The sequence below is a fragment of the Hylobates moloch genome, unplaced genomic scaffold, assembly GCF_009828535.3.
Source record: "Hylobates moloch isolate HMO894 unplaced genomic scaffold, HMol_V3 SCAFFOLD_13, whole genome shotgun sequence".
NCBI classification, from domain to species: domain Eukaryota; kingdom Metazoa; phylum Chordata; class Mammalia; order Primates; family Hylobatidae; genus Hylobates; species Hylobates moloch.
The window spans coordinates 59,727,205-59,754,994 of record NW_026652288.1 but is presented as its reverse complement, the minus strand read 5'-3'; the positions used below and the strand labels follow the sequence as shown (position 1 = coordinate 59,754,994).

The 27,790-nt window shown below is 40.7% G+C and overlaps 1 protein-coding gene across 4 annotated transcripts in view; it reads right to left on the bottom strand.

Moving 5' to 3' along the window:
- Positions 1-27,790, bottom strand: part of ANO6 (anoctamin 6) — a 212,106-nt gene that overhangs the window by 143,766 nt on the left and 40,550 nt on the right. For 3 of the 4 annotated variants that reach the window (XM_058426498.1, XM_058426500.1, XM_032173773.2), the window contains exon 2: positions 14,465-14,527. The exons of the other annotated variant lie outside the window; for it this stretch is intronic. In XM_058426498.1, the coding sequence (XP_058282481.1) occupies positions 14,465-14,527 (63 nt within the window). The remainder of the gene's footprint in view (positions 1-14,464; positions 14,528-27,790) is intronic. 4 annotated transcript variants of the gene reach the window in all.

The window sequence follows — 27,790 nt, the reverse complement described above, 5'->3', positions numbered from 1 at the left end:
ATGTTAATTACAGAAATAATAGAAATGACATATAACTCAGATTGCCCCTCCCTAGGGAGTAATAATCCAGAGGCTTGTTCCAGGATTAAATGTCTTAAATTACTGGTCCTTTGTGGTTTCATCTGAGGCCTACTTTTGTCCTTGTCCTTTCCTTTTATGCACCAAATTTATACAGGCATCAGACTTTCACACATAATAACTGTCATTTACTTAGCATGCAGGATGAGCTAAGCATTACAGTAGGTCTTAGATACACGAAAACAGTCACTAAGGTATTTTACATGTGAAGGCTTTAGGTAAATAAAACATACCTGTGACCATCTGGGGAGAAGAGATGCCTGCACAGGGCTGGGGGAGCCCAAGAAGAGACTCCTAAAGCAGTCTGGCTGGGAGTTGGAGGAGGCAGCCCCTGTTGGGCATCAGCAAACAACATCCCTTTTAAAATAAAGGCCTTAGCAGCAGCCTCAGAAGCAAAAGTTTTTCTCTGACCTTCTCCTGCCTGCCTGTCTCTCAATCCCATTCTCCCTGAGGCTGGCCACAGAAACTAGAAGATGAGTCTAGAAGCCAGAATTCCTTTTGAGGGATTTTTTACAAAATTATACAGAAAGGTAGAGATAAAGAAATTCTGGCCATAAGATTCTGGCCATAAAGTACTTACCTGATCTACATCGTTTGACTGTAGGTTAAAATCCACATTCCAGAGAGTCTTACCCAGAAGGAAGGAATGCTGCTTAGAGAGGTCAAGAAGTGTCTGGACAGACAGGCCTTGCTGGGTTTCCCCACTCTGTCTATTCGCATTAGATCAGACCCTTTTTCCCAATTGTGTTTCTGCATGGCTGTCTATACTTTCTTGAATCTAAGCATAAAAATGGACAATTTCCCCTGTATCTTTGGGTCTTCATTCTGAAGGTTTCCATATCATCTAAAACTATGATCAAATAAATTTGTATGCCTTTTATCCTATTAATCTGCCTCTTGTCAGTGATTTTCAGCAAACCTTCAGAAAGCAAAGGGGAAGTTTTCCTTTGGCCTTGACACCCCTAAACCATGTCCTGATGGATGCATAAGAGGAAGTGAGAGACAATCTAAGAGGTTGTTGTGACAGGAAAACCCAGGGTGGAATAACAGTGATGGTGGTAGTGGGGATAAACAGAAATACATGGATTCTGGTGACATTAAGGTATTAGAATCAACAGGCCCTGCAGGCTGATAGGAAAGGAAGATGAGAAATGCTTAGACTACGAGTCCTGTCTGACTTTACCAACTGGGTTCACTAAGTAAGAAGGGCCTTTTAAATCTAACTTTTCCTTCACCAGTTTCAATAGGAAATCTTAGCTCCCATTATGTAGACAGAGTAGAAGAAATAGATGCTATTACATGGAAACATTAAATTATATAACGGAATCAACCAAATTATATTTATTCCTTCAACCAATAAATGTTTGTGGCACTCTTGCTAAACGTAAGCACTGGGCAAGCTCTGGAAATACAGCAGTAACTGAGGACTTTGCCCTTCCCCACCCTGTCCCATCTACCCACTCCTCCTCATGGGAGAGGTGGCATATCCCTTCTGATCATAGCCCAGAGCCTCCTCCTATGCCGTGGCTCCCATTCCCACAGGACTTCTTGTGACTTCAGCACTTTTTACCGTGACTTCAACCTATGCTTCATTTTCACCTTTGTCAACATTTTTCATGCTCAGATTTATTCCATCTTAAAAAAGTAAAAAGCCTCTCTTTAGGAAATGTATCACTATCAAATGTTAAATGTGCATACACTTCGACCTCACAAATTCTACTTAATTCCTGTACACATTTGGAAAGATATAAATATGCATAAGTACGTTAAGATGTTGAGTGTAACATTATGAGAGACACCAAAATTTCTAAGTAAAACTAAAATATCCAGACAACACTACAGCACAATAGAATAATAGTATGCATCTACTTTAGGGAGTAACATGTCTATAATGTACAGAACGAAAACACAAACTTTGGCCGACTACATAGCAATAAAGCCAATTTTTGTAATGTAAGTGTGTATGAGAGAGCTAGCAATAGCACATGTACAGAAAAATCTTGAAGGATACACCTCAGACTATTAACAGTGGCTATATACGAGAGAATGCAATTATGGAGATGATTCTCAGTTATACTTTTTAATGTTTAGAACTTTTACAACAACTCATTGTAAAATAAATTGCTTTGTAATCAGAATAAAACAATAAAGATAAAAGGTTATCAAAAAAGTTAAAACAACTTTAATCAGCCTTTCTACTGCACCTATTGCATTATAACATAGTCCTTACTACTACTGATAAGGTCAAAGTACGCTGGCACTCCTCTACCATGGACTCAGCCTCCATCAGTCACCAGCCGGCTCCAAGGTCCATAGTGACTTGCATGCTGCTAAACCTAATGCTCATTTTACATTTTTGCCTTACTTGACATCTCAATGAGCTTTGACATGGCTGGCAATGACTTCTTTTGAAGACTCTCTCCTCTTGGTTTCATTCTCTTAGAGGGTCTTCCATTTCTCTGATTTCCTCCATTGGTGCCTCCTCCTTGACTGCGCCTTGAGTTCTGAAAATATTCAGGGCTCCATCCAAGCCCTGCCCCTCTTTAATCTGTCTGCTGGCAACTGTTAACACAGGTAGACTAAAGGTTCCAAATGCATTGCTCTATTTCAGCCATCTCTTCTGAGCCACAGATTCACATATCCAACTGCCTATGCAACATCTTTCCTTGGAAATGTCCCAGGCATCTCAGACTCAGTATCAACACAGGACTTATGCTTCCCTCTCAACCACAAACACACTCAAAGATGTTCTTCAATATTTCTTGTCTGCATAAATGGTAACCCCACTTATTTGGCTGGTCAAGCCAGAAACCTGGTTGTCATCCTTGACTAGCCTCCCTTCCGCATCCCCCACAGCCAAACATTCACTCTCCTATGGTGCTGAAGAGTTCTTGACTGTCTTCCTCTCTTCATCTCATCCTGCCAAGGCCCTCGCATCTGTTATTGGGACTATTGCACCAACCTCCTGACCGCCCACCTGCCAGCAACTTTCATCCCCTTTTAATCACTTATCTTTTCAGTAGCCAAAGCAATCTTTGAAAATAAAATTCTGACCCAGTACTTTTCTGCTTTAAATACTTTGATAGCTTCCCATTAGGAAACCACTTTCAAATTTAAGATAACAAACAGATGTTATTTCTGTAATGGGGAATGATATGGTTTGGCTGTTTGTCTCCTTCAAATCTCATGTTGAAATGTAATCCCGAATACTGGATGCAGCATCTAGTGGGAGATAACGGATCATGGGGGTAGATGTCTCATGAATGGCTGAGCACCATCCCCATGCTTATGAGTTCTTGCTCAGTTCACATGAGATCTGGCTGTTTTAAAAGAGTGTGGTATGCTCCTCTTTCTCTTGCTCCTGCTCTCGCTGTGGGACACACTGCCTCCCCTTTGCCTTCCGCCATGATTGTAAAATCCCTGAGGCCCTCCTAGAAGCAGATGCCAACAGTGCACTTCCTGTATAGCATGCAGAACTGTGAGCCAAAATAAACTTATTTTCTTTATAAATTACCCAGTCATAGGTATTCCTTTACAGCAACACAAGAATGGAATAATGTGTGAAAAAATAAGACCAGTGATTTTTAAAGAAGCCTGGTTAAAAAGAGACTACAAGCATCATGAGAACAGAAGCTGTACCTATTTAGTTTGCTGTAGAACCTCAGTAGTTAGCCAGAATCTTTGCACACAGTTGACCCTAATACATATTTACTAAATGAATAAATAACATAGGGTTGAGGAAGGTATATTTTTGTTCATTTTTTGTGCCTTGTTTTATAAGATGAAACTTGTATTCATATTACCTATTCACACACACACACATACACATACACACACGTTGACAGAAAACAGTGAAAGACAAACACAGGAGGATCACTGATGGAGACAGGCATAGGTGAAGGCATTAACATTTATCAGAAAGATGACAGATGGGAGAAGCAAAGATGAATGTAAACATGCATTTATATATGCATTATATATAAAATATACATATATTCTCTCTCTCTCTATATATATATATAAAACACATATATGATACAATTTACATGCACACAATGTATACACAGTTTTGGAGAAAGGGAGATAAAAGAAGTTGAGGCAGTGTAGCCCCTGCAGGTTTCCTTTCCTTTCTAAGCAAATGATCTACTGAGAGGCCAAGAGGGTGTGGAATAGAGGAAGGCAGTGAGAGTTTGAAACAGTTTCTGTGATTGATAGGAGGGGAATCGGCTGACTCGGTGTGCCAGGCTCAGTTTCCATTCTGCTGGGTTTTTCTTCTGAGTTCTGTAAATATTCAAGACTCCAATGTTCTTTTTGGCTTCCTGTCCCAAGGCAATGGTTTCCCAGAATCAGTGCAAGAATCAAATGTTTAACAATAACCAGGGGAACTATGCAAAATGATTCCTACACCTTGCCTGATGGAGATTCTGTGCTAGTAATTGGTGAGGGGTTGGGTCCCATGTACATGGCAATTTGTGAAGCACTGCCCTTTGGTCTGTAGGCCACAGGGCCACTGACCTCACAACCACATTTTCTCCTCAGTCATTGTACTGACCACAGCTGAGCACACTGGGTTAGTGATCAAACTCGTCACTCAAAGTCACAGTGACATGCCATATCCACTTTGTCTTTCCATCCAGCTGAGAAGCAGCAACTTAGAAAAGAGAAAAAAATATACAGAGATGGGCGTATTATCTTTTCAAACATGGCTTTGATGGGAAGGACACATTTCCTGATGGGTGCTCCCAGGATGGCCATCCCTGCCAGAGGGCAAAAGGGGAAAAAATAGACCTCTTTCTCTATTATCTTTCCTGTTCTTCTGTTCAAAACTAACATTTTATCTGGCTATTGAGAACACGAATCCAAGTGTGCTTTGGAGCTGAACTGTTATCAGCTGAAAATAGCCCAGAGGAAATAAAATCCACATTTTTTAACCTTTTAACAGCTCTTTTTCATGAAATGTGGGTTGCAATTTTACTTGACTTTGAAAATGTCAGAATTACTGAGACTGACTAAAAAATACAAGGGAAAACTTAACTTCACATTTCTTCAATTGGCTGCCACAACTCTGTTTCCTATTCCGGTGTTCAGTTACATACAATTATCTCAACTTCTTGGAAATAAATCTATGGGTAAAAAGAGATCTTAAAATCATTTTTCAATTCCCTAGTCTTACAGAACGGAAATAATGACAAAGCAGGATGCCCAGGATTAAAGAGTTTGTAGCAAATCTGGGAGCGGAACCCAAGTGTCCTAAACACTGACCCAGGGGCTTTCCACGTACTCACGGGCTTTCCACGTACTCACCCCACAATGTAACAAAAGAATTACGGTGAAATGGGGACTCACAGATCACACAGAAATTTGTTTCACAGGTGTGATCAAATGCCTTGTAAACAATTAAAAACTCATGTCGGTGAAACTTTATTTAAAGATGGAAGACTGAATATATGCATTTAGCTCTGCCCCCTCCTCAAGTACTACCAGAACACAAACCAATAAAGACGAAGAAAAAAGAGGAGGAGATACAGTAACACAATCTGGGGAGACACTGTGTTAGGCAAGTGCAACTACTTAGCCAATTGGAGAAAGCTCAATACTAAAATAGGAAAGCCTCGAAGCAATTTCATTTAAATTATAAGCCCTCAAGAGGCTGGCAGCACAGGCTCCTCTGGAAGTGGGACTGAAGGTAGGGCAGGAGAATGGTCGTAAGTCTGTTTATTGAGGAGTTGGACCCCTAGATTTCCTTCCTCAAGGCTTGAAGACAAGTGGTTGCCTCCCAACCCCACCCTACCTAGGAAAAGACTTGAAATGTATTCTCTGGAAAGAGTGAACAGAGGCTCTTCAGACAAGAGGATACCAGGCACAGTTGAGGATGGGGGTCCCATACTGGAAAGACAGATTACACAAAAGATTATTGCCGAATGTTGAGACTCCTAGACTTCTACTTAGCTTTCTGACTAGTTGTATTTTTCTCTTGGTCTGATTAACTTGGGGGGGTGGGTGGAGGGACAGCCTAAAATTACTAACCGAGTTTCCTAAACAAACAGCCAGACAGGGCACCCTAAAGTGAAGTGCATAATTGCCAAATGCCATCCACTACTACAGAACTTCCAGCCATCTTTCTAGATAGCTACTCAAAAATTAGAAGGGACAAGACTTTCCAGACACTAAGAGGGCATCAAACAGAGAAACAGCAAAGCAACCTGGTGAAGAGGGAAAAATCACATGAAAAAGACGCTTAAAACAACAAAAAACTCTTGCATCATCAGAGATTGAGAAAAGTGCATCCATGAAATAAGGACAAGATGTTACCAAAGGGAGAGAGGAAGAAAGAGAGAAATAGTCAAAGAATAAAAACAGAGATTTTGGAAATTAAAATGATTGAAAACTCAACAGAAGGCTTGAAAGATAAAATTCAGGAAATGTTCAATAAAGTTAAGCAAAAAGAGGTGAAAAATAGGAAACATGGAAAATTGGAGAACCAATTCAGGATAGCCAATATCCAAATAACAGACGTATTCATGGATTAGAGAAAATGGAAGGCAAGTAACTGTCAAAGAAATTTCCCCAAATTGAAAAGGATTAGGAATTAAAGAACACCTTTCTCCCACGACTGAAAACAAACTGAAGGATACTTTTTTCCTTTAAAAAATGGAGTTGGGGGTTGGGCACGGTGGCTCACACCTGTAATCCCAGCACTCTGGGGGCTAAGGTGAGAGGATCACTTAAGGCCTAGAGTTCCAGACCAGCCTGAGCAACACAGAGAGACCCCGTCTCTACAAAAAAATTAAAAAATTAGCCAGGTGTGGTGCATGCATATAGTCTTAGCTATGAGGTGGAGGGTGGTTTGAGGGGCGAGGATAGCTTGAGCCAGGAGTTTGAGGGTGGAATGAGCTATGATTGTGCCACCTACTCCAGCCTGGGCAACAAAGCAAGACTCTATCTCTAAAAAATACATATAATAATTTTTTTAATTTAAAAAAATGAATTGGGTGGGGCTTGCCATAGTGAAAGGGTCTCCTGAGTTTCCACCATACTAATCATTACGGATTTTCTAAATACTGTGTTCAAAGAAAAAAGTCCACAAAATTCCAGAGTGGAAAAGTTTTTCATACAAAGGATCATAAGTCAGAATGGCAGGAACTTTTCAAGAGCAACTCTTGAAAGTAGAAGGCTTCAAAATTCTGAGAGCAGATAATTTCCACCTTTGAATTATATACTTAGTCAAGCTGTCAACTGAAAGCCAGAGAAAAATACAAGCATTGTCAGACCCGCAAGTTTAAAAAAAAATTACCTGCCTTTAACCTTTTCTACATAAGACACTAGGAAATATGCTCCACCAAAATAAAATAGTAAACCAACAAAAAATAAGACATAAATGTAGGGCTCCAATACAAGTCCTCAGGATGGTGGTGAAAAGGAATCCCTCACTCGGCCAAGGTCTAAAGACCAACCTGGGCAGGGTGGAGGAGATCAGAAGGCTGTGGGAGGAATCTCCCCCAAAGGTTGAATTTGACAGGATTCCATGCATGGCTGATTACATTGAGAGGAGATTTACAATTGGGTAAAAGTGTGAGGTTGAATTATTCATAACTATATGGAAAACTAATAAAATCAGTATCTGCTGTACAGTCTCCAGAGGAAAAGTAATCAAACTATATTATATAGCTCATCTGTGGAAAGTATTACATAGTTATAATAAACACTGCATATTGATCTTACCAAAATTATAACACAATTACAATTGAGGGAATGGGGTTGGGAAAGTTTGTGAGAGAAGGAAAGGGGGCTGGAGTAGGTGAAAAAGAGCTAAATACTTCTGCATCAATAGATAGTGCCTAAAACTGAAAAATAGATAAATTATAATTTAAGTATGTTAACCAGAGATATAGAGGTAATTACTAAAAGAATCAGCTACAGTTAAAAATCCTGGCCTCTGGGGAACAGCAAACAGAAAAGGAGATGCAGCTGGTTTTCATAACAAAATCTACAACATTATTTAATTTTTGAGTTATATAAACATTCTAACTAATTACGTAAAACTTTGACTAAAATAAAAACTTTTCATTCCCCCCCCTTAAAAACGGCAGGGAGCTCTTGGCATGAACACATATAAACGTAAGAATCACTGTTCTGGCACCTACTATATGCCAGGCACGTGCTAGACGCAGAAGATAAAACAGAAAATGTCCCTTTTTAAGAAGCTTATATTCCACAATAAAAACTAAATATAAGTACTTTTAAAATAACTGACTCTGGAGATATGAAGGAAATAAACAAGTTGATATAGCAGAGATTAAGAGATGGAAGTATTTCGGGTAGGGTGGGTCAGAGGAGCCTCCCTGAGGGGTGATATTTGAGACGTGAAGTATGAGGAGTTGGCTAAGCAGGGCTAAAAAAAAAGAGCATGCAAGGAAAAAGAAAAAACAAGACAATGGTTCTGAAGCAGAAAGTATCTTGGTGTGCTCAAAGATATGATCAAAGATCAGTGTGACTGCGGGGCGGTGAAGACATGAGAGGCTGGGGAACAAGTGAGGTAAACACTGACAGGTAAACAATGGGATGGCACCACAGAATCACAGAGCATACTTCTGTGGCAGGAGTGGAAACAACAGACCCAGTCATCAGACTAATGTTGAAGTCCAGGTGACGAAGTTGGCCTAAGATGATAGTAGTGGAGACAGAGAAGATACTCAAAATCATTTTGAAGGTAGAAGTACTGGGGGGAGAGGAAAGACAATAGAAGAGAAACCAAGGATGAAATACAGGTTTCTGACTTTGTAAAACTGGAAGGATGGTGGTACCACTTACTGAGATGGCGAAGACACAGAGTGCAGAGGCAGGATGGGGTAGATGGGACATGGAAGCAAATCAAGAGTTCCTCCCTGAACATGAGACATCCATCCAGGAGTGCTGTCAAGGAGGGAGGAGGGTACGGCATCTAGAACTCAGAAGAGCTCAGTGTTGGAGATACATACCTTGGAGAGTTAGCAAATTAATGGTATTTAAAGCCCCTGAAACAGATGAGCATGTAGACAGAAGAGGTATGGCTTCAACCATAGCATGAAGAATTCTCAACATTCCCAGGAGGCCAAGTAATGAAGGAAATGCCAGTAAAGGATCAAGAAATGGCCGGTAGGGAAGGGGGAAGGCCCAGTTAGAAGGTAATTTCAAGAAGACAATAGAAAACTGCTTAAAGCCGCTCAGAGATCCAGTAAGATAGAAACGTATCCATCGGAAGCAGCAACACACAGATCTTGAATGACTCTGCCATAATCAATTTCAGGAGAGTGATGGGAAAAGACACCACACTGTAACAGATTGAAAAATAAATGAGTAATGAAGAAGCTGTAGTACATGTAGGCAACATTTTAGAAGTTTTGCTTTAAAAGGAGACAGAGAGGCCGGGCATGGTGGCTCATGCCTGTAATCCCAGCACTTTGGGAGGTCGAGGAGTGTGGATCATGAGGTCAGGAGTTCGAGACCAGCCTCGCCAATGTGGTGAAACCCCATCTCTACTAAAAATACAAAAATTAGCCAGGCATGGGGGCGGGCGCCTGTAATCCCAGCTACTCAGGGGGCTGAGGCAGGGAATTGCTTGAACCCAGGAGTCAGAGGTTGCAGTGAGCCGAGATGGTGCCACTGCACTCTAGCCTGGGCGACAGAGCAAGACTCCATCTCAAAAAATAAAAATAAAATAAATAAATAAATAAAAGGAGACAGAGAAACAGGGTAAGAGATGGAGATGGATCTAAGGGTCTAGAGAAAGGTGTTTGATTCTTCAGTATGTTTAACACAGGGATTCCAGAGCATTAATTTACTAACTCCTTTAGTCGTACAACTTATTGAGCACCAGGATCAATGTCCTTACAGAGCTTACAATCTACTGGGATAGAGACAACAAACAAATATACATATACTAATTTCAGGTGGAGATAAATGTTTTGAAGACAAAGCAGGTTAAAAGGATACAGAATAACAGTGACATTTTAGATAGATAAGTCAGGGGTGACAGCTCTGAGTAGGTGACATTCAAGTGAGAACTGAATGAAGTGCAGCAGCAAGCATCCTAGATGCGACAGGAGTTGGGAGGTGAAAGAGGGTGGAGAGGATGATGAGGACAGTGGCCAGGCAAGGGGTGACATGTCAAGGGACAGGTGTGGCTAAAGCACAGTTGGAGACAGGCAGAGCAGGAAGAGAAGAGGATGGAGAGGTAGCAGAGGCCTTACAGTACATGGCCAAGAGTTTGAATTTTACACTGTTTGTAGAGAAGCCACTACAGACAGTATAAAGGTGTAAAAGAGAAGGATCACTGTGACTGTTCTGTGAACTCAGATCAAGAGGTGCATGAATGGTGGCAGGAAGCGACTACAGGAGTCCTTGCAAAACTTAGTAGTGACCTGGGCTCAGATTTAGGTGTGGGCGCAGGGGATGATGGGTGCTTGAATTTGAGAATACGAGGTGTCACAGAAAGGCAGAAGTCAAGGATGACTTCAGCTTTGGGGCCTGAGTGACTAGGTAGGATCACTGCAGAGGTTAAAACAATGGAGGAAGTATAGGCTCACAAAACAAATCAAGAATTTGGTTTTGGAAACGTTAAGTTCAACTCATCTACTAAACAACTAAGTGAAGAAGTAAAGCAGACAGCTGTAAAGCAAGGGAGAGATGGGGAGTGGACATAAGTATGTGGAAGTCATCCACATACAGATGGCATTCAGGGCCTTGCAAATGAATGAGATCACCTAAGCAGTGGAGACGGGGAATACGGTCAGGGCACTAAGCCCTGGGTGCTCCAAAGTTTAGGGGCCAGAAGAAGAGAAGGATCCAGCAGGAGAGACTGGAAAAGAACAAGTGAGCAGTGAGCAGAATCAAGATAAAGTAGCATCATGAAGCCAAGTAAAAAAAGAATTTCAGGAAGCAGGGAGTGGTCAGCTGTGCCCCGTGCTGCTGAGATAAGCATGAGCTCCAAGAGAAAGTTCTGGGAGGCTCTGTGACTCATGATGAATGAACAATCCTCTGTAATAACATTCCTTACCCATAAGTGTATTCAGACCACTTAGTAACCCTCAGTTCATTTAGAACACTATGCCTCTGTTTCCAAGGAAGCCTCACCCCATGTCAAGCCTCCTTCAGGATTCTCCCAGGAAGCAACAGAAGAGATCCCTGTGCCTGTGAAATAGAAATGGCTCTAATGGGGAGGCATAAATAGGAAGCAGACCAATGCTCACAGCAAAGAACCCAATTTGTTGGGGCAGAACAGAACCATTCTACAAATTCCTACATTTTTCTAACTCACAGCATGTGAGAGGAAAATCAACAGCAATCAAGTTTTATCATTCCCATTTTACTGATGAGGAAACTAAGGCACAAAGAGGTTAAGTGACTGCCCAAAATCACACAGCTAGCAGGTAGGAAAGCCAAGATTCTCAAACCTAGGTATCAAAGGAAAAGTGCAAATTATCAACTATTTTGCTTGGCTGCCTTCCCCAAATCAAATGTGTAGTTTCTGGGAGTCAGATCACAAAGTTCTATCTGACACTATATGACTTTTGATCAAAATTGGACATCCTGTCTTCCATTTTAAAATATTTAATTGATGAAGATTGAATATATTTAAGGTGTACAATGTGATTTGATATACATTGTGTAACAATTACCACAATCAAATTAACACACCCCATCACCATTCATACTGTACATTAGATCCCCAGAACTTAGTCATCTTTAACTTAAACTCTGTACCCTTTGACCAACATCTCTTATTTCTCCCAACCCCCCAGCAATCACTGTTCTCTGGTTTTATGACTGTTTTAGATTTCACATGTAAGTGAGGTCAAACAGTATTTGTCTTTCTGTGTCTGGCTTATTTTACTTAGCATAACATCCCCCAGGTTCATCCATGTTGTCACAAATGGCAGGATTTCCTTCTTTTTTATGGCTGAATAACATTCTGCTGTATACATGCACCAAAATTTCTTTATCCATTCATCCATCAATGGATACTTAGGTTGTTTCCATATCTTGGCTACTGTGAATAATGCTGCAATGAACATAAAAGTGTGAATGTCTCTTCAAGACACTAAGATCATTCCCTTTGGGTATATACTCAGAAGTGGGACTGCAGGATCATGTGGTAGTTCTATTTTTGATTTTTTTTGTTGTTTTTAGAATCTTCTTACTGTTTTCCATAATGGCTATGCAATTTATATTCCCAATGGTTTATAAGGATTCCCTTTTTTCCATACCACTGCCAACACTTTTTCTCATCAACTTATTGGTGTTTATTAAGAACTCTAAGGGAAGCTAAAGCCAGTACTCTTCCACCAGCATGGTAAACGCTCATAGTTAATAACGTCTCTTCTGGAGAATTCTCTCCTCTTATGACATGAGAGGCCATATTCAGTTTAAAAACACAAGGACATCAGACATACTTGGATTTAAATTTTGGCTCCTCTCTCTAGTGAACAGGTAAATGTAAAAATCTGGTCAGAATAAATCCTAATTTGCAGAGTAGTTATAAAAGTCTGATGACAGGACATAGATGAAAACACTGAAAATGGAGTCTTACATATTTAAAAAACCCTTTTTTCTCTCCTGCCCCTTCTCTTCACTTCCACAATGCACTGTTGAGCCTCTGAAGTTAGTGTGATAGAAGCTGGTTACTCATTAGTAGTTTCTGTTAAATTTTTCACCTACATAGCAGCAAAAAAAAAGAAAAGAAAAAATACCCAAAAAGGTGGTTCTTCAAATCTTCATGTTTTATCTTCACAAAAAATTTGCATCTTTAAACAATAAGTTATTTAATATAAAAATGTTTTATATTTACTTCCAACTAAATTGATTTGCTTTATCTTGAAAGTTTCAGGAATATTTGTTTTAAGAAGATTTTCCATGATATATGGTGACTTTACTTCCACACTGCCACATTACCATTTGCTCTCCAATATGAACGTTCTTAAAAATAATGCATGAAAGTATGAAGACTTAGGATTTCAAAGAGGTTCTTCACATTTCAATTACTATTCTGTCCTATTTGCATCATCTTAACATCTTGGGGTCTACTCTACAACGAGGCCCAGTTTGCAGTTTTAGTTCCAAAAAATTTTAACTATGTATTTTCCACCGAAGAAAATTATTACTTTCCAGCATCTCAACAGTGAGCTTCCTGGCCACTTGTAGGCTAAGCAGATACTAGCTGTGATCTTGCTTTTAGAGAAAAGTCTCTGGTACACCTACAAGGGTAAATGTAAATAGTGCAAATCTGAAAATATTTTTCCAGTAAAAATAGAACGTTGGCCAAGGATGATCCTAAGTACACTGCAATGACAGAAGATAGAGTTTTTAAAAATCCTTTGAAAAGACAAAACATATTAATCCAAAGAAGCCAAAAGATTTAATTCAGCTATACTAACAGAATGTGGCTGCTTTAAAATATTATAGATTGGTGCAAAAGTAATTGTACTTTTTGCTATTAAAAGTAATGACAATTACCTTTAACTTTTGCACCAAATAATCAGTCCTTAAAATGTATTTTTATAAAATAGCATCATTTACTTTTGCAGCAAATAATAATTCAGTCCTTAAAATGTATTTTTATAAAATAGCATCATTTACTTCAGACAACTTTTTGTTGTTAGGTAATGCCACATACTCCCTTTTGTTATGCCATACACATTTGTATGTTATTTGAAGGTCCCTGGATGTTGTACATAGCTTGACTAACATGTAAGGTCACTGAAATCTTGTTTTCATTATTTTGTCATCAAAATATCCTTGCCAAACATTTTTTGCTAAAACTCTGTCTCCTGGAAGGCAGGGTGGGAAGTCCTTCTTGCTTTTAAGATCCTGGCCCACAGTACAGTGAGCCATAGACAGGTAAGAAATAACTTTTGCGGCCGGGCATGGTGGCCCACACCTGTAATCCCCACACTTTGGGAGGCCGAGGCGGGTGGATCACTGGAGGTCAGGAGTTCGAGACCAACCTGGCCAACATAGCAAAACCCCGTCTCTACTAAAAATACAAAAATTAGCTGGGTGTGGTGGCATGCACCTGTAATTCCAGCTACTTCGGAAGCAGAGGTTGCAGTGAGCTGAGATCGCACCACTGCACTCCAGCATGGGTGACGGAGTGAGACTGTCTCAAAAAAAGTAACTTTTGCTTTCTGAAGTTCTTTTCTGAAGCATGCATATAGGAATGGATTATTTTCAGCAATCCATGTGGACTGAGGAATAAAAAGTTACAGAACTTCAATTCAACAAATATTATCTGAAACCCCACTACTGTTACAGAAATAACAGGAAAGACAAGCCTGTTCTCCCGGAACTGACAGTCAGAGGGGAAAAGGAAGGAAGGATGCTGTTCAAATACAAAGGAAAGGGATCTTACCCAGGCTGGATGGGAGGTGAGTATGAGGAGTCAGAAAAGGCCTCCTGGAGGCGGGAACATCACCTGAAGGACGAGGAGGCATCAATAAATACAATAGGCCAATATAAGGGATGGTGTTAGGCTGCAGACAGAGCAGGAGGCGGCATCAGACCTGCCTCTGTAACAACAAGGACCTGACCTTGTACAAGTCATTTGACCTTTTTTGCTCTCATTTTCCCTATCTATAACATGGGATGGCTAGGATGTCAGTTAACCTTAACTCTTGCTGTGCATCAAAATCACCTGAGCACCTTCTAAAAAGAATGGCTCCTTCCTCTGAAAGGTCGTTTCAGGTGGTGGGGCATCAGTGTTTCTTTCATGAGCTCTCCAGATGATGCTAATCTGCAGCCAGGGCTGAGAACCACTGGATGAGATGAGCTCTCAAGGCCCTGACATCTTAGGTCTGTGGTTCACTATCCCTGGTGCACAATACCATCTTCTGGGAGCTTTTAGGAATCCCAGTGGAGGCTGCATTCCAGATAATTAAACCAGATCTCTGGAGGTGGCCTCAGGCATCAGTAATTTCAAAGTTCCCAGAATGATGCCAAGCTACAACCAAGGTTGACAACCACTGTTCTAGGACCTCTTAATACTTCAGTTCCCTATTATGGTCAATGAAGGATGGGAAAATTAAAAAGAAAGCTACACTGAATTAAAAAGAAAACTAAATGCCAAAGGCCACCGAAGGATCTTAAACGGGACTGTACCACACATGGATGTGTGCATCATTCATGCTGATGCATGACCGGTGGGAAATGCCCAATCCAAAATGCTCTCAGGTCTAAATTTAAGATTCAATGGAATAGTTCTATAAAATGGCTCCATGGTGTGTTCTCTGTAATACTTAGTTAGAAATTGATTTGCATGGTTGACTGTAATATGAACATTACATTCCCTACCCCCGAGGTTACTTAAATCCACTTATTAGGCAATGGTGAACTAAACAAACAGTAATTAGAAACACTCCAGACTACCTTTTAAATCTGTTGCTAAATTATGTTTTTCCTGCACCAAAGCCCATACACACAGCATGTCCACAAGCATCACAAAACCAAAGCCTCAGAAATATTTACACTAATAAGGGCATAAGCTACCTCTGGGCCTTCACACTGGATTCTGCAGGGAAGTAAGGGCTGCCTTAGAAGAAGACTATTCATTACTGTTATTTCTCACATCTGGGTAAATAAAGCACTGCCCGCATGTGGTTAGAAATCCCAGGTGAAAATGAACTCTCCAGGGGTCTGGAAATGAAGAATACCTCTGATAGACTGTCTCATTTCCTGAAATGAGTCAGAAATGAAAGTAATTCTTCAGAAAAGAACATCTGCACTATGGCACAGCTTGTAAAATAATGCCAGATGATACCTGTGGCTAAGAAGCTGGCCCCAGAGAAGAAGGGAGGGCCTGGGAACAGCACCAGAGCCTCTGCATTGCACTTAATCTCAGGGCTGCTGCTGTTAGCTCGGAGGGTCTGCAAATCCAATGAGTGGCCAGGCTCCTGGTCTCCACCATAAATCTTGATTAGCAGTGAGACTGCTCACATTCCATTAGAAAGCTGGCCCCTTGCCAATGGGTGGAAGCAGCCAGAAAGGATGCATGTGCCGCCCTGAGCACGGAAATAGCAATTCTTACAAGAAAAATTGTTTTCCTTAACTAAAAATAGTCTATGCCCGTTAATGATTCAAACAGACCTTTCTTCCTGGGGAGGACTATGACCTAATGCTGCCAAGGAAAGCCCTTTCCCTTCCTATTATGCAGGAAGAAGAGGTATTGGCATGTGGTCAGGTACTGGAGGACAGCAAAGGATGAAATGCCTTTCACAACTCTTGTAAAGACCAATAAACAGGAAGGTGAGAAACAAAGATGGTTTTCACCAAGATCAGAGGCCAGTTATTCTTCTTAGGTAGCTCTTCATTATTTTTTTCATCCTGGTTAAGTATGTATTTATTTTATTTATTTAATTTTTGAGACAGGGTCTCATTCTGTCACCCAGACTGGAGTGCAGTGGTGCAATTTCAGCTCACTGCAACCTCCACCTACCAGGTCTAAGCAATTCTCCTGCCTCAGGCTCTCGAGTACCTGGGATTACAGGCATGTACCACCACACCTGGCGAATTTTTGTATTTTTGTAGAGACGGGGTTTCACCATGTTGGCCAGGCTGGTCTTGGACTCCTAACCTCAAGTGATCTGCCTGCCTTGGCCTCCCAAAGTGCTGGGATTACAGGCATGAGTCACTGTGTCCAGACCTGGGTTTTTAAAAGGAATCCAGTGCTACTGTTTGTAATGGAGTGGGGGAACTGGAAAGAATCTACATGCCTGTTAATAGATGATTAGGTAAATTATAGTACATACACAATGGAATACTATGTAGTTATTTAAAAGCCTAATCTGTGTGCAGATAGAGATATCTGTACTCTCTATGACACATTAATACATTAAAAAGTGCACCTGGCCTTTTTAAACATTTGTGTAAATGTTTTTAAAGAAGTTTCCTAAAATAGGAGAGGGTTGGGAGAGAGTGTTATTTTTCCTTTATACCCTTCAATACAGTTTTGACTTATCTTTTCACATATCTGTACTCTTCCCCTTTTAATAATAGGCACTAAATAAGTCGAGGGCTATTTCTGGTTTCTTCTTTATGCTAGCCTCTTCATACATAATTTACAACAAGTAAGTGCTAATTTTTTGAGTTGGGAGTCTTGCTCTGTTGCCCAGACTGGAGTGCAGTGGCATGATCTCAGCTCACTGTAACCTCCATCTCCCTGGTTCAAGCGATTCTCCTGCCTCAGCCTCCCGAGTAGCTGCGATTACAGGTGACCGCCACCACACCTGGCTGATTTTTATATTTTTAGTACAGACAGGGTTTCACCACATTGGCCAGGCTGGTCTCGAACTCCTGACCCTCAAGTGATCCACCCGCCTCGGCCTCCCAAAGTGCTGGGATTATAGGCGTGAGCCATCCTGCCTGGCTAGTAAGTGCTATTTTAAATAGATGTTACGGAATCGTAACTCCCCAAAAATCAGATGTCAAAGCCCTAACCCAAAGGACCTCAAAATGTGACTGGATTTGGAAAAGACAGGGTCTTTAAAAGAGGTGATTAAGTTGAAAATGAGAGTGTGAGAGTGTGCCCTAATTCAATCAGACTGGTGTCCTTAAAAGAGGAAGAAATTTGGACACAGAAAGATACCAGAGTGCATGCACGCAGAGGAAAGACCATGTGAGGACACAGAAAAGGTGGTCGTTGGCAAGCCTCAGGAGAAACCAAATGTATTGACACCTTGACCTTGGACTTCCTAGCCTCCAGAACTGTGAGAAAATAAGTGTGTGTTGTTTAACAACCCAGTCTAAAGTATTCTGTCTTGGCAGCCCCAGCAAACTAATATAACAGATAAATAGATGGATGATTCAATTCAAATAGCACAACATGGATACAGTCACCCACAAGAGTCTTCAACAGGTGAAAGGCCCACTATGTCCACCGTGATGCTGATGGCCTCATCTGCCTTGTGAAGAAACAGGAGTTTCTGACTGAATCATGTTCACCCTGTTAAGTGGCTCAAGCTGGGACTTGCATGGGTTTTCCACTTCATCATTTTTAACAAACCCCATAACTCAAAGAACTAGAGCGATATTATACACACACACACACACACACACACACACACACACACACACACGTTTTGTGAGACAGGGTCTTTCTCTGTCACCCAGGCTGGAGTGCAGTGGCACAACAATCTTGGCTCACGGCAACCTCCACCTCCTGGGCTCAAGCCATCCTCCTGCCTCAGCCTTTCAGGTAGCTCGAACTACAAGTGCATGCTACCATGCTCAGCTAATTTTTTAACGCTTTTGTAGAGATGAGGTCTCACTATATTACCAGGCTAAGCCTCACATATTTTATTAGTTACTTTTAAGAGCTTGGCTTATAGTCAAAAGGCTGATAACTAAGAAGAGGTAAAGTGTCACAGTAATATTAATTCAATTTTTTAAAAAAAGACTTGGCACCAATGTTTAAAACAAGTATGGAAAAACAAATGATATGCCATATTTATGTGCCAACCTAATCTTTTATACTTTAATACATATGGTCTCAGATCACAATGCAATATATTTTTAAAAGTATGGTAATCCAGGGCTAAAGTTTCTTTATAAAATCTTATAGATTTTTACAAATGTATTAATCTTTTTAAAAACTGGAGTTTAGAGATCAATGACATAGAACCACAGACTTTGCCTATAGAATCTTTAAGCTATAAAGGCTTAACCTATAAACCTATAGTCTTTAACTTGCAAAGATTTGCAAGTGGGTTAAGATGCAGACACCTGAAAAGATCACAACCCAAAGATAAATATGTGGTACAGTCAGTTCAGGCTACAGACATTCAGAGGAAGGTGGAATCACTTTTGCCTTCAATGGCCAGGGGAAGTTTCACCAAGGATATAGGGTCTAAGGCAATCTGGGATTAGAAATAAAAGCTAAGGAGAAGTGATTTATGTTCAGGTCTGCCTTATCCTTGAGTATACTGTTCTGAAGGCAAGAACTGTGTCCCTAAGATCCTAACAGTGCCTGGCGAATAGTAGGCATCTGCCAGCTGGGGCAGGGAAACAGGTGAACACATAGCATGCTCATGTTAGGGTAGGTCTATACTGCAGGATTTTTGTAAGGAAGTTGCAGGACATAAGATTTAAAAAGTTGGAGCCAACCTGTAGGTACACTGAGGTTTGCGCTTTATCCCTACCAGTGTAGTGTCTATGAAGGTGTTTCTGAAGGAGAAAAGCACATGATGGGGCCAGCAGTGACGTGCAGAATGGACTGGAGGTGGTAGAGAAATGACAAGAATCGGGAAGGTTAACTGGATGATCAGCTGCGTAAAGTCTCAGCTTCCTAATCTGTAAAATGGGCATCATACTACCTCTGTTCATAGGGCTGCTGTGAATATTAAACAGAATAAGGATGGTAAGGTACATAACACGAGGTGTGACAGTAAGCACTCAAGACGTAATTGCTATCATTATCATTTATTATTATTATTCCACACTGTAAGATATAGAAGAAAATGGGCAAGAACAAATGTGAGGTGTGGAGCCAGGGTATATAGGTCACTTCAGGGTCTCCTGAAGACCCTTACACAAAATGGTAAGGCCATCTGTCTTTTTGGAAATGGAGTGTGCTATATTTATTCCTTAGTTCTCCATAACTTTGTATTTCAATACAGTAGATCCAACACGGGAGGAACAGATGTCTGAAATGATCTTTAAAATCGAGACTACAAAATCAACTTTACATTGCTTTTATATAAAAGTCACTATACAGATTAATGCCAATCAGTTTTGAAACAGAAAATTAATGGACTCAGCTATAAATCCAGGAAAACCATTTTCATAATGAAAATGCCAATGCCTTAATTTAAGAATGGAATTGCCAACATAAAAGACTTACAGTCAATGAGGAATTGCTCCTTTCACTCACAAATGAAAGAGCTTGATAACTCTGAATTGTTTCTGAAACTCTGATGATCAGAAATTGTTGAGAATATAAGCTACAGGATTTTTCCAACTGCACAATTACCACTTGATATTGGAGCTCACAGCCTCAGACCAAATTTGGTGTGTTGGCTTTGTACGTTCCTTTCTCTAATTCTTATTATCAGCGACCCAAGGTCTTATATTTAGTGTCATGATACAGATACGAAGTTCAACTGAAGATAATAGCACTTTGTCTAATACAAAACAATGCTAACTTTTTTTGTAAATTTGATCTTAGAAGGGACATTTACTGTACTACAAAAAAATTTTTTGTATTTACATAAATATGTATGTATCCACAGTCAGGTTTCACCAACTAACCATTGGTAAAATTAATGTTTTAGATGTCTGTGCTATTCCTACTCTCAATACTAATCATCTATTTTAAAACTTTACTCTTTGGTCCATGACAGGTTGCCACACTTACTGTATCAATGGTGGGTGTATTACTTCTTATAATTAGTAAAAGCCAAAAAATAATCCAAAGGGACTAAATAAGACATAACTGATTACTTTTACCAGAGTCAACTGAAACTTTCCAAGAAACAAAGAGGCCAAGATGAAGACAATAGTCAGCTGTCAAACCAATTAGTAGGCCAAGGACAGAGTAGGATAAGGAATACAAACTCATCAGCATAATTTCCGGTTGACAGGCATTAGCCAAGACATATATGTATTCAACACTCGAATAACACATCTTAGAAGGAAAGAGTAGAGCACAAAATCAGGAATCAAGATGTGGGAAGAAGAAAAAATTCCTTTAAGGAGAGAATAAAGCCTGAAGACAACATGCAGCAGGTAATAGGGCGACCAGCAGCTAAATCAAGAGATATGAGCTCTAACCCCTCATTACACCCACCAAACTGGTTTCCTTGGTTTCTTTCCGAATGTTCCTTAACTTTTCTAAGTCTTAGAATCTTTAGGTTTAGTTTGAACAGGGAAGATGATATGATATCCAAAGGTCTCCTCCAGCTCTGATAATAGACTGGGAGTTTGTTTAGATGATGAACAGATACGTTTAAAGGGGAAAAAATAGGTTACTTTTATTTCAGTGACTTCAAGTTCACAAGAATGAAATTTCACAGAAGGGAGCCAAGCTGTCAGCATGCACAGTGAACACAGCCCTAAAGCATTTGTCAAACCAGGGCCTCTGAAATGAGTACAAACACCTGGATGGTGTGCATGTTACCTGCCACATAACCTCAGCCTCAGCCACCATCCCTTTGCCTCTGACCCTCCTTGGCTCTTCTCAGTTGGATCACTCACTTCTCAGCCCCCATTCTTCATGTAATCCTGCCAGAGGCAAGTTGTACACACATCTATAAAAAGTTAGGAGAGGTTTAAGGTGAAATAGGAAATGGAAATCCTTGGTGCAGCTCCTAACCTTGAGAATAGCACAGTAGGTAACAATTACTAGTGTTCTAAAAGGACATTTTAGGCCAGGCAGGGCGGCTCACGAATGTGATTCCAGCATTTTAGAAGGCCAAGGTGAGAAGAATGCTTGAGGCCAGGAGTTTAAGACCAACCCAGGCAACAAAATGAGATCCCATCTCTCCAAAAAAATAAATAAATAAATAAATAAATAAATAAATAAATAAATAATAAAATAAATAAATAAATAAAGGCCAGGCGAGGCATGATGGTTGTAGTCCCAGCTATTCAGGAGGCTGAGGTGAGAGAATCACTTGAGCCCAGGAATTCAAAGTTGCAGTGATCGCACCACTGTACTCCAGCCTGGGTGACAGAGCGAGACTCCGTCTCTCAAAATAAAAAACAGAACATCTTGTACTGGCCCCTGTTAGAATGAGTGCCCCAATAATTTCACTTCTCAAGAACTTCACAAAATAATGTGAAATATAGACAAATATTTATACCTACAAATCTCTCAATATTATTTGTAACAGCAAAAAAATCTGATGCATGCTAGATATGCAACAATCAAGGAATGATTATGCAAATTATACCTCAAGTTAAGTTCCCCTCCTACATGATCCCATAGACCATGTGCTTGCCCCTCTGTAGGACTCAACCTGCCTACTAATTGGCCATTTCCTCCAACAGGTGCTGAAGGACAAAAGCCATGTTTTGTTCACTACTTTCGCCACGAAGTGTAGTTTATAATAAGCACAAACTAAATACCTGTTGAATGTCTTCTGGAAAACGCCTTTAAGTAAATTTTATGTGATGGAATGTTATTCAGCCATTAAACGTGGTTTGTGAAGCCTTCTTAAATATAGGGAGTGCTGATGATGAAAAGCTCTGGAAAGCCAGGCGCGTTGGCTCACGCCTGTAATCCCAGCACTTTGGGAGGCCAAGTGGGCAGATCACCTGAGGTTGGGAGTTCGAGACCACCCTGGCCAACATGGAGAAACCCCGCCTCTACTAAAAATACAAAATTAGCCGGGTGTGGTGGCACATGCCTGTAATCCCAGCTGTTCGGGAGGCTGAGGCAGGAGAATTGCTTGAAGCCAGGAGGTGGAGGTTGCAGTGAGCCAGAGATCCTGCCATTACACTCCAGCCTGGGCAACAAGAGTGAAACTCCGTCTCAAAAAAGAAAAAAAAAAAAGAAAAGCTCTGGAAATCGATAGTGGTGTTGATTGCACAACACTGAATATACTTAATGCCACTGAATTGCACACTTAAAAATGGTTAAAATGGTTAATTTTATGTTATGTATACTTTAGCCCAATAAAAGAGATAAACATAGAGAGTGCTTATGAGGCAAGTTACGTGAAAAGGCAGTCTACCATAGGTCTAAACCATATAAAACTACATTTGCATTTTTTAAAAAGGTGGGAAAGCAGCATATTAAAATATTCATGGTGGTTTGTCTTTGAGGGGTAGTGTTGGGGTGATTTTTGTTTTACTTGCAGTTTTCTGTATTTCCCAAAATTTCTACAATGGCTCACATATAATATGTATAATCAGAAAAAGACATCAAGCAGTAGGGATAGAAAGGTTTCCTTATCAGCAGGTTAAATGTGGATCAAAATCATTTAGCTTGCTATGATCCTTGATGTGTTATACTTGTATACTGCGTATCATTTGTGTTTGCCTTCACTGTATAGTCCATAAAACATGCCATTTAAGTGAAAATTGTACCTTTTAAAATTGAAATATATTATTTAGCTTTTGCTCTGCCAGAAAGCATGCCTTTCAGATGTGATGCACCATAAGTATGCTTTGCTCAGGCTGAGAAGCAGCAACTGATGGTTGTTTTAGACATACAAGTGACCAACTGGATCAAATGCACAGTTGTTCTCAGAGGTGAAAGACTTCAGAACCTGTGATGAGCCAGTCTGCAACACCTCAAAGAGACTAAGACATCCAAATGGCCTCAATAAACACTAAACTTGACACATTTACAAATAAATTAGAAGCAAGTCCTTTGGAGTTACACAAACTCTGGACTGAAGTAACAGAGCCAGGACTGCCACTTATCATGCATACCACTGTGAGTGTTCCTGGCCTCAGCTGTCCCACAAATAAATGGGGATAAAAATGCTTCCCTCTTGGGTAAACAAGATGATGTTTGCAAATCAGAGCTGGAGGAAACCCTGAGTGTGCTAACAGCAGTTGTCCAATCAATATCATTAATTTCCTTCCTTTCCCCTCTTTAGATCAGTGTCCAATCCAGGATAGCTAGTGAAATGCTAAAAATGGCCCTCTACCTAGAACTAATAAAGTTAACATCATAGGAGAATGGGAAGATGTTCTGAATCCTTTTCGAGTTTCACTCCTCAGAAGCCCTCATAAGATGCAAACCAATTTTCCTATTCTTTGTTCCTCAATAACTGGAAAATATTCTCTGTGTCCTTCACATACCTGGAATCCTCATATCACCCTTAGGTTTCTTCTTCAAATCTTTCATTCATACCTGGCATGGTGGCTCGTGCCTGTAATCGAAACATTTTGGGAGGCCAAATCTGGGGCATCACTTAAGGCCAGGATTTCAAGACCAGGCTGGGCAACACAGCAAGACCCCCATATCTCTACCAAAAAAAAAAGCCAGTTGTGGTGGCACATGCTTGCAGTCCTAGTTACTCAAGAAGCAGAAGCAAGAGGATTGCTTGAGCCCAAGACTTTGAGGCTGTGGTGAGCCAAGATGGCGCCACTGCACTCCAGCCTGGGTGACAGAGCAAGAAACCTTGTCTCTTAAAAAAATAAATAAAAATAAAAATAAACTAAAAACTAAATACAAATGACAAAATCTTTCATTCCTTTAAACATATCAGTGGTTCCTCTCAATCCTCTCTGCAAGCTCTCCCTACATTCTGTTAACTGGATGGCCTCTGAATCCCTCTGAGCAGGACTTGTCATAGCATAAGACTAGCACCTAATTCATGCATCCCAGAGAGCTCTGAAAAATACAACAAATTATTATGCTTTGGAAGGTTACTTGATTCTGACTGATGAGGGTGTGCAGTGCCCCTGAAACAAATCCAAGTGTGACCCACAGTGCCCTCCAATTTGCTGCCATAACCTTTGTCCTTTGCTTTGCCTTGCAATTGCCAACATTGTTCAGCAAGCTGATCGAGTCTGAGATTGCATCAGATTCAACACTGCACCAAATCCCTCCCTTCAAAAGAGCAGCCCCTATCTTTGCAAAAGATCTGCCTGCTTCCTTCCTTGATTAGCTCTTTTGAGTGCCTCACTGGGCAAAGGAGGAAAGAAGCTGACAAAGCAAGGATAATGGAAATCTTCAGCTGTTTAAGGTTACCTTTGTGCAGGCTGAACTGTATAAACTGACTTCACTACTTTGGGCTACAAAACTCAAGCTTTTTCTTTCAGTAAACATGTACTGAGCCCAGCGCTAAGTGCTCGGCATTCAAAAATCAGCCATTTTTTCCTTATGGAAGAAAAGAATATCAACAATTCTGCCACAGTGCAATATGTTCTAGAACAAAAGTATATACAAGGTTATTACAGCTGCACAGAGGGCAAAGAAGGACACTGAATCTGCCTGGGCAGGATTCGAGGAGTTGGATAATTCATACATCTCTTTACTCGCTATGGAGGAATGAATGAGCTGACCTACAGTGCCTGTGGGAGGCTAGTGTTGTTGCAGCCTTTTAATGCAGTCTATTTAATGCCATTGCCACTGAATTGCCTTGGATGCTGTACGTGCTTTCCTGTTCTCCTCACATATTTATCTCTTACTTTATTTTCAGAATAGAACAGATGGTGTTTCCATTCTCTCTCCAGTCTTTCAACCCCATCATGTTTCCTGCCCTGGAGAGTTGCTTTGACTATCAGAGAAGGAATACTATAATGGCTTAGTTGGAGCAAATAAAGAGGCAGGAATAAGCCTGTTTGCTGAAAGGAGCTGGAAAAGCATGTGCAGAGCCATTATCAGAAGTACCCATTGCAACCAGGCCCTCCGTGGCTCCAGCAGGTGAGTACCTGCCCTGTGAATGCCCAGGGGCATCCCTGCCAATTGCAGCTGGAGATATTTGTCTTCACATCAGTTGCTATCCTCTACATCTCACCTCATCCATTTCTAGGGTGTATTGTTAAAATCGTGGTTCTTAACCTTTTATAGTTCATGAAATCCTCTGGGAAATCTAGTGAAATCCAATGACTCACTCCCCTGAAAAATTTTCAAAAACACATAAATGCAAAATATTATTACATACAACTTCTAGGGATATGCAAACCCCCGAACCCTACACACAGAAACCAGGAAAAAGCATACTGTTTAGTTCAAAATCCTTGAGCTTGTACTATGTGCCAAGCACCATGGGGACACCACCTCAAACTTAATGCTTCACCATTCTGAATGCTGCACTGTCCTCCAACATCCTGCCTTTGTTCCATGTAAAGCTTCTGCCTGGAACACTTGTCCCCATGTTCTCTGCCCAGGAAACATCTATTCAGTCGTTTAAGCATCACCTCTTAAATGAAAATAATGGAAACTTTATGAACCCATCACCCTAATCCACCCCTACCCCAAGAAGGGCCAATTACTCCCCTCTTCCTGTCCCACCATTTTCTGAAGATACTTGAATCAGAGATCCTACAATATTTATTACTTTCATGTAGTCACATCCCTTTCTCTATCAGACTGTCAGCAACCTGAGGGCATGGACTGTAACTTAATCATCTTTTATTTCCAGCTTGTGGTATAAAGTCTCTATTCAGGAGGAAAACATTCCTTTGGGGGAAACAAACACACAATCAGTTAATTTTAATACAAGTGTCCTAATGCTCAAACCTGATGAGTGATTTTTAAGCAAAATCTTAGGGGAAGAATGGCAATAAACTAGATAAAATTGGTGTGTGAGGGGGACATTATTGGCAGGGGGACAGCAAGGCATGCAGCAGAATCACAGTGTACAGGGAAGGCAGTAATTCAGGATTCGTGGTGACTAAATAGGGAGGCAGAAAGCACGTGTAAGAGGTGAGGAGAGAGAAGTAAAGAGGAGTATGAGGATAGAGGGCACCAAATGAGGTAGGGAGCTTGGACATATCCCAGAGGTGGAAATCACTGAAAGATTTTTTTCTCCCTTTTCTACTTAGAAAAGTAACGTGATTATTATAAAAAATGGAGAAAAGGCAAGAAGACGACAAACTTGTAACTCCATCATATAGAGGCAACATTATTACTATTCTCTCATCCTTATGTGTTATGTTAATATGTATGCATGTGTATGTAACTGTGGTTTGTATTTTACTTCCATTTTGCTAAAATTAAATATCTACTAGTAGCAGGCACTATACTGAATACACTACATGCATTATCCTCAAAATAATTCTTAGTAATTCACAATTATTCATTGTAATCCATCTTAAGGAGGACAAAGTTGGGGGAAGGGTGTCCAACACCACATGACTGATTAATATGTATTTAATAGCAGAGCTGAGAGATTCCAAACCAAGTTTTCTTCAAATACTTCATTTTTTTTCTTTATTCTCATGTGTTTAACTTACAAGTGAATTACTTTTTCCAATTTTCTCAGAAAAATCCCTTTGGGAATTTGATAAGCATTGTGATAAACCTAAAAATAAACCTGGAAAAAAAACCGAACCCATTACTATATTGTTTTCCCATATAGAGAGCATATAAAACTCCTGGCATTCATTTCAATCTTTTTATAATCTTCGCAAAGTTTGCAGTTTTCTTCATTGAAGACTTGTAAGTTTAGGAGGGTGGCATGTTCAGATATATGCCTTGGACAGATAAATCTGGCAACAGTATGAAGGAAGACAGATTTGAGGAGACGAGATTGGAAGGCTGAAACACAAACTAAGGGAGATGGCCACAGTCCAGGTGCGACACAAGAGCCTAGAACCAAGGCAGTGATGTGTGGTGGGGAGGGCAGGGAACTGCCTCAGGAAACATGGAAGGCAGAATTTAAAGGACGTGGAGCAAAAAGACGAAGCAGAGTGGTAGAGGAAAGAGGGGAAGTCAGGGAGAGTGGGTGAACTGGGGATGCCATTCACAGAGAGCACACAGAAGGGATGCAATTTGTGGTGTGGGGGAGGAAATAACAAGTTCAACTGTGAACTAAATCACCGAAACCATCCCAAGTGCCTACTCCATGCTGAGTGCCTTGCTGAGTGCTGAAGAGTCTGTGGCACATCAGACTGGGGTGGCCCCAGGACGGACAGACTGGGGTTAACAATGAGCAAGGAGACTAGGCTGGGCAGAGGGGTACACCCTGGCGGAGATGGCCCCCAACGGGGCTCTGAAGCTCTAGGAACAGATCTGAAACTGAAAGTGTGAATGAGACTGCCCTCAGAAAACATGCAAGAAATG